Here is an 8,301-nt window from a genome sequence, read left to right on the forward strand (position 1 = left end):
ACCTCGTAACTTGAAAAATGAACTCTTGTTCTCAAAAGATGAATAGTTCTGAAGTGAACTAAATACTTTCTAATTCTAGAAAAGGTTTCTTATGGGAGTTACCTGTTTCCCTGTGATTGCAAAACAAGTAGGCATAATACCTGTCACCATATTGCAATAACTTCGGTATGCAAAATATCCTGAGAAAGGAGAAATAGTCCTCCTCTGTGAGGCTTTTCTGCAGTAACTCGGACACGATGCACAACTTAGGAGAACCCAGTAACAAAGTGCACACAATCAAGTAAATGGGCCAATTTGGTTCAGCCTAGCCCATAAAATGAGAGCAGAGAATGCAGAGGCCTGAGATTCAGAAGCCCCGGGGTCCGGTTAATAACCACGTGCCCTTGCCCAAATTATGGCACCTCTCTGAGCTCCAGCTTTACTTGTAAAATAAGAGAGTTGGACTAGAATACTAATGAACCTTCCAACCTTGATTTAGGAGAGTAAAATCGAATAGTGGTTGTGATAAGCTGAGTAATGCATCCCCTGCCACCCCCACTCCTGCCCCACAAAAGATGTCCACATCTGCAAGTCCCTGGAACCTGTGAATATGTTATCTCACATGGCAAAAGGCACTTTGCAGTGATGATGAAGTTCAGGACCTTGAGAGAGAGACAGAAGGAGAAGACATGAGGATGGAAGTAGAGGTTAGAGAGGAGAAAAGATACTAAATTGCCAGCTTTGAAGATGGAGGAAGGGGTCATGAGCCAAGGAATGCAGGCAGTTTCTAGAAGCTGCAAAAGTCAAGTAAATGGATTCTCCCCTAGAGCCTCCAGAAGGAACAAAGTCCTGCAGACCCACTTTAGACTTCCGACCTCTAGCACTGTAAATTAATAAGTCTGTGCCGCTTCGAGCCACTAAATTTATGGTAATTGGTTATAGCAGCAATAGGAAGCTAATTTAGGTTAAGAACTTGGGTGCTACTATCAAGACTATTTGAGTTTAAATCCTTCTTCTATTATTCACCGGATAGGGGAACTTCCACAAATGACTTCAGCTCTCTGCACCTCAGTCTCGTCTTGAAAAATGGGATGATACGGCACCAGCACCAAACCTGCTGGGTTATTCTGAGTTTACATGAGGAAATCCTGAGGATCATCTGGAACTTAGTATACTACCTTTAGATAAATGTAATCATTGTTCTGCCAAATTTTATAATTTAGGATATTAGCACCTCGTTTCCTACAAATCAATTATTTCTTTTTATGTAGTCACTGAGGAGGACGGGTATAGGAGCATTCACTTTTTTTTTTTTTGATCTGCAAAATTTTATTAAGCAATAGCTGGACAACTTTTACAACTTCAAATCATCAAGAAAAAAATGAGATTAATCCATCTCAATAATAAAGACAGAAAATAATTTGGACAAACCACGTCATTTTGAATGCAAACCATTAATGCCTTCTAGAATACCTCCCACACAATCTAATACACAAAATACATCAGAAGAGAGGCAAATAAGGGTGAGCTCGTTAGAATGCAAGTGGGAATCTCAACAGATCTTGCTTGGAAAGTAAAACAAAGCAGGATGCTGGGGAGCATTCACTTTTAAGAGTTATGTATATAACATTTCATTTGATTCTTACAATCAACAGTGAAATAGGTATAACTTCAAGTTTTCATACGAGGCTTTGAGAGGTCAATTCACCCAAGTGATGTAGCTAGTAAGTGAAGAAATCAAAGTGGCTTGTTCATTATTACATTAACTGCACTTATTGGCTAGATGATGATGAAAGAATATGTGCACATAGACACAGCAGTGGGCACTCAACCAGTACTGTGCAGTCTAGACTAACACTAGGTCACCGCATCTGACCCACACCGGCACAATCCCCAGCGCTTCACCACGCAACCCTTGTTTCCAGAAAGGTCGGAGGCAGAGGTCAGACGCCACCCATCGCGCAGAACCCTGCCTGCCTTACCGACAAGGTGGCGCAGTTACGACACAAAGGCGGAGCCTTCGTGGGGACCGCCCCGGTGTATAAATGGAGGCGGGGCCTCCCAAGAGGCCATTGCGCGGCCGCGGAGTTCGACCCGCCCGCTGCTCCGCCCCCCGAGAGTGTCGGTGCCACCATGGAGGAGTACCACCGCCACTGCGAAGAGGTACCGCCCCTCGGCCGCCCGCGAAAGACCCCCGCCCCCGCCCGCCTCGCCGAGGCGTCTCGGTCGGGTGGTCTCTCGGCGCCGGGCGGCCCTGAGAGTCGGGGTGCGGCGCCCTCCGAGCCCGGGTCCTCCCCGCCCCTCCGGGCCGGGACCCGCCCCGCCCGGCCCGGCCCGGCCCCGGCCTCCCGACCCCGAGGCCCTGAGGGTGGGCTGAGAGTCGGGCTGGCAGGGGCGTCTGGGAGCACGCGGGGCGGGCGGGGAATCGGGGCCGAGGGGTGGAAGGCCGGACTCGGGGTGCGTGGGGTGGGGATGGGGTGTCGGGCGCCGCCCGTCTGAGAGACGGGCCTTAGAAACCTGTCTGCCCGGCGACTTCCTCCGCCCCTTGGCGTCCCCGAAGCAGGTGCCGCAGCCTGGCGAGCGAGGCCCTGATGGCAGAGCCGCTCCGCGGCACTCTCGCCTGGGTGGGCTGGAAGGAGGTGCTTCATGGATTACGAGCCCTTGCTTACTGACTCAGGCTTCCCGGCACCTCACCAGAACCCCATGATGTCAGTTGTTATCTTCCTGTTACTGATGGGGACCCTGACTTTCATAGCGACTAAGTGATTTGCCCAAAGTTAAAACTGCCAGGAATGACAGATGCTCCATTTGAACCCTACAACCCTGGCTCCATTTAACCTTTAGGAGGGTAATAACCTGTGACAGGCCTGGAGGGCAGAAGAGACAAAGACATTTTCTGTCCCGTGGTAGCCACAGGTGAATGATGTAGTGAAATGGAAGTAGGCACCTGGAGGAGGTACCACAGAAAATGGTGTGTTATTAGACCCCTGGAGAGGGCTTCCGGTCCATCCATCTGTAGGTGGGATTCTGCTGAAGCTACAACCACACTTAAATTCATTAGTTCTGTGATACAGGTAGCACACACATTTGTAGGTTAGTGGGAAAGTATTCTTATTTTAGAAATTGAGGCACAAGCAGATTCACTCTCAGACAGACAGATCCCCCAACAGGTGCTTGTCTCCTGACTCCTAAGAGAGTTGTGTACTGCAGTACTTTCTAAATATATTTAAAAAGAAATAAAATTACATGTGTTACCATGGCCACTCAGTACTACCTGATTATTTTGGTGACCTTCCAAATCGAAGTGAAATGGACATCACTTAATCTGTAGGCCACTTTTGAAAATCGATAATGGCCTTATTTTAAGGCAAAATGATAATTTTGAGAGGGTCAAAATGTGAGAGCTGTTTTCGCAATCCTCATTATTTAGGATTTTATTCCTTTATTGTTGGGGAATTCTCTGGTGTAATTAAATGAGTTGAAAATATTTTAAATCTATACTCAAGATGATACTTACTTCCAGGATTGTTTTTTGAACTAATTTTAAGTTGCACAGTGGGATTTTCAAAAATGGTGATGTCATAGAGCACCTAAAACGTCTCCATGGAAACAAATCATGTATTACCTGAAGAGTTTGGGTTTAGATTGTAATCTTATCACATAGCCTAGTTCTCTACTCTAGGACACTTGGATGTCGTTAATAGTTGCTTTTAACTCAGAATTCTGTCAAGCCACTCCACAGCAAAGATTAAGTTGCCAGGCCTATTATAGTATTAAAGTGACATTAACTTAGATCAAGCATTTTCATAATCTCTAACTCAGGAAAGCCACATTTTTGCCCCACCTAAGTTAAAAAACAAAATTGAAAACAGTATACTAATCAGTGTCTTCTCATGGACCACCTCATTCTTAATTTGCTGCGGCCTTTTCCTATATACTGATGTATGTGTATACATCTTCATACCCTCCTCCTGCTGGTTTCTGAGCTTTACAATACAAAGATTCTCAATCTAGGACATTCATCAAAATCACCAGTAAAGCACTGTTAAAAAAAATGTGGTTGCCCAGGCTGTGCCCCAGACCTGATGAATCAAAATCTCGAGGGAGGGAGGTAGGGAAAGCATTCTGCAACTTTAGAAGTGTTCTCCGTGGGATTAGCAGCCTCGGTAGAACTGACTCCCCTTATCACTATGGTCTGCTGTCACTAATACCTGCTCAGGCCAGCCTCAGGTATTCTGCGTGTCGTCACAGCTATAAATAAAAGGAAGTCTGTGTTGAAAGCAGCTGTATCTTTTGTTTCCCCCCTTTAGGTTGGTTTCAGTGCTGATGAAGCACACAATATCGTTAAAGAGGTGAGTTACACATTTCGTTCATCTTGAAGCTTGCTGCATTGATTGAAACTTTAAAAAGCTCTGTTTTGACTTCCAGTACAAAGTTAGAAACCTTACTATTAAAACAAGATTTTTAATATTTACTCACTTTTTATAGGGGTGCTTCATAGAGACGGGCCTTAAAAAGGTGTTTTGTTGTATGCTATCAGGCATCCTGGAGCTTACTCTGAAAGTGATATTGGAGTATTAGTCTAGAAAGCTGGTTTGCTGTTTTGTAAAATTGATGTTCCGTCTTTTGAATAAAAGAAGTTTTATTCCGGTAGGCCAAATATTAATTTTAAATGTTAATGCTATAGAAGTATGTGTGTGTGTGTGTATATCTCTCACACACACACACTTTTATATAGGTAAATTATATGTAAAATATGTCAAAAGACCCTAGAAATATGCTTTTTTAGCCCAACTAATTGGAAAAATAATCACTTCCCATCTTATAGACACTGATATGATGCTAAATCAAAACCTTAAGTATTTGAAACATGAAATCTGGTCCTCCTAGTAGGCAAGTAGACAAGAAGTTCTATTTGGGAATCAATTCTGGCAGAGGAACTTGAATTACTCTAGTTGTATCACACACAGACTACATGGTGGGTAAGGTATTTATAAACACTTTTAATAGTCCTGAGTCATTTTTCACTGTGCCAAATCCTAGGGAAAAAATGAGCTGGCCCAGAAGGCAACCTTGTATTGTGGGTATGGTGGCTGGGTCTGTGTCCTAGCAGGCTCTACCTGCCTTTAGTCTGGGCTGGATTGGCTTGCCCTCTGGGCATTAAGCACCTTCTCAGTCCATCCTGAGATGGGACCTCACCTGTCTGAATGTTCTAGGGCACAAGCTCACCCAGAACTCATCCAGGGCTGGCCTTGTACAGGTAGGATCAACCTGAGGTCTGAGAAAGCCAGACAAGCACCGGAAAATCCTGCCGTGTTTTGATAGTTCAGACTCATGTATTAGAACTATGTAGTACAGCATGATGACTCCAGTTAACAATACTGTACCGTATGCTCGAAACCTGCTCAGAGTAGATCTTAAATGTTTCCACCACAAAGGCAAAAAGTGGTAACTGCATGGAGGGATGGATAATGTTAACTAACCTTATTGTGATCATTTCACAATATATCTGTGTATCAAATCATCACATTGTACACCTTGAACTTACACACTGTTATGTGTCAGTTATATCTCAGTAAAGCCGGAAAAAATAAAATAACAGCAGCGCTAAGGATGATGATGATCTGTAAGGTTGCATAACTGCTTACTCTGTCTCAGTCACTGTACTTGAGCGCTTGACATTCAGGATCTCACCCCATCCTCACATCAACCTGATAAGATGAAGCTCTGATCTCTAAGGATTAGGAAAATAGGGGCTCCGAGAGGTTAAGTCACTTGCAAAAGGTCACAGTGAGTAGGTGGCAGAAGTGACCTTACATCTAAGCTTGTGATACTAAACTGGTGCTCTTAATCAGGCATCAGAAGTGGACGTGAGTGAGCACTGGAAAATTATTCAACTGTCCTGTGCTAGAGCCCCTGAAAAGTGGTGTTTGTTGATTTACTTTTAGTGGCAGGAGGTGGTAGCTTTATAGCTAAGTAATTACATAATATAAACAGAAATGTAATTATCACACATGAGGATTCTATTTTTAAATTGGACTCCTGCTTTATTTCGAGCATCTGAAACCTAAGGTTCAAATCCCAGCTGTTTCAAAGCCAGCCTTTAACCAATTAATATCCCCCTTTCTTAATCTTCACTCCCCTCCATAATCCTTTTATGACAGAGCTTATCATCCTTGATTAGTCTTTCTGGTGTTACAGGTTTCTTTTATTAGCTTCTCTTCTAGTTCTTTACAACAGAGGCCAAGTCCTGTTTATTTTTATAGGGCCCGTAGTATCTCGTAGAGTGAGAAAGTACATGCAGGAATGCCCTGAAAATTCTAAAACAGCTAGAGACAGGGCATAATAAATATTTACCAGATGCATATTTTCTAAGATGCTTCTTGGGGTTAATTTTTTTGTTTTGAATAAATTTTTGCTGTGATTTGTATATGTCTTTAACTGTCCTCTGCCCTTTTAGTGTATAGATGGGGTCTTGGGTGGTGAAGATTATAACCAGAACAACATCAACCAGTGGACTGCAAGCATAGTGGAACAGTCCTTGACACATTTGGTTAAGTTGGGAAAAGCTTATAAATATATTGGTAAGTATCAGTGTCCTTCCTCACTAGTTTCCTCCCCTTTGTCCTCACGGTCTTCTCTGAACTTAGAGAATGTAAATGAGTGATAGACAAGTTGGATTCTAATAGGATATGAAGGACTTCTGGCTTATTCATCCAAAGATAATATTTGGTAATACCTAAAAGATGGAGATCTTTTGCTACTCAGAAGCAGTTGGAGCTCCTGCCAGCCACCTACCTGTCCTTGGTAGCAGCACCTCTTACATCTGTATCAGCTACCTCCTTCCACCAAAACCACTCAGCCCTACTGTCTCCCTGTCAGGAGTTCCGTCCTCCTTACACGTACGTAGGACGGTGAGGTGCCACATAGTAGTTGTTTGGAAAGTGTAATCTTTTCTTCATTTCTATGTCTGGATTATTGCCATGGAGTGAGGCACGTGATTTGGCCCGGCTTTTTCTGCGGCATAATCACCAGTGGTCATGGCAATGGGCAACAGACTGGACCCAGTGGGGTCAAAATCGTGGTGGTAGATAATCAAGGGGACTTATTTTTTCTAATCTATTTGCCAAAAGCTTTGTTTTCTGTTCTTTTTACAGCTTGTAGAGCTCTGAACTCCAACACTTAGATATCTTAGATATCTGTGCCTTTGTCTGTCAGTGTTCTCACGCTGCGACTTTATTTTCAGTGACCTGTGCAGTGGTTCAAAGGAGTGCCTATGGCTTTCACACAGCCAGCTCATGTTTTTGGGATACTACATCTGATGGTAAGAGACCTTAAGCTGATTCATACAAAGTCCAACTTCTGGCAGGGTCCAACACTTATTATCAAATGCTTATTTATCTCTAAATTTCGAAAAGGCTATCAATAGGATCACTTTGTACCTAGCAATGAGTATGCCTTCAGACAAATATGAAATGTGAAGATTTAACAGATTGCAGGAAATAAGATATTAAAACAGATGAAAAGTGTGTGTGTGTGTGTGTGTGTGTGTGTGTGTGTGTGTGTATTCCCTGGCAATTCTGATATGTTGCTGATATTTCAAAGTCCTTTTTTTGTGTGTGTTTCAGGCACCTGTACCGTAAGATGGGAGAACCGAACCATGAACTGTATTGTCAATGTTTTCGCCATTGCTATTGTCCTGTGACAGACTAAAAATGTTTGGCCAAAGCCATTAACTTAAGAATGTGTCAGTGTATCCTTTCTAAAAAGAGTAGTAGTTACTTATTAATGTGTTAGATGACAAGTGTGCAATATGCTTCAAAAGCTACCAGTGAAAACTGAACATTATAAGCAAGCAATCTCATAGTAAGTTGGCAGATTATCTCGTATTCTCTCCGGCATCATTTAAATAGGTAAAATTTATTGTTGGCAAAAAACAAAAACAAATAACAGCATGACATGAAAATATAATCTTATATTTACACTGGCTTTTCACTAACATGTACCTAAGAAGATGGGGAAATCCATCCAGATAATAAAATTCTCTGTCATCCAGAGAAGTTAACAGGGATAAATATATGACCAAAAAAAAAAAGATGCAAAGATAAATGTGGAGAAAATAATAACTAGCTAACACTTCTTAGTTTTTCATCTCTTCTCCTCACTTAGTTGTACATATCATTTAGTAGAAAATAATTCGGTTCGTTTTTTTCCCTACCAACTATTACTACGGTAGCAACCATCATTGACTTGTTTACTTTTTCTGAGAATTGTCCAGTTTTTTAAATTTAAAATTCTTGTATTTACACCAAATAAATCTGG

At 42.5% G+C, this 8,301-nt stretch overlaps 1 protein-coding gene across 1 annotated transcript; it reads left to right on the forward strand.

The window, feature by feature from the left end:
• Nucleotides 1-1,937: 1,937 nt before the first annotated feature.
• Nucleotides 1,938-7,723, forward strand: DYNLT3 (dynein light chain Tctex-type 3). Its single transcript, XM_025857788.2, has 5 exons — nt 1,938-2,142; nt 4,290-4,331; nt 6,440-6,563; nt 7,226-7,303; nt 7,608-7,723. Exons 1-5 carry the CDS (start codon nt 2,113-2,115, stop codon nt 7,682-7,684), a joined length of 351 nt encoding a protein of 116 aa, XP_025713573.1. The 5' UTR covers nt 1,938-2,112; the 3' UTR covers nt 7,685-7,723.
• The last annotated feature ends 578 nt before the right edge of the window (nt 7,724-8,301 follow it).

This window comes from Callorhinus ursinus, unplaced genomic scaffold (assembly GCF_003265705.2).
Source record: "Callorhinus ursinus isolate GAN/ISIS: 27379988/994484 unplaced genomic scaffold, GSC_fseal_2.0 scaffold16, whole genome shotgun sequence".
Classification (NCBI taxonomy): domain Eukaryota; kingdom Metazoa; phylum Chordata; class Mammalia; order Carnivora; family Otariidae; genus Callorhinus; species Callorhinus ursinus.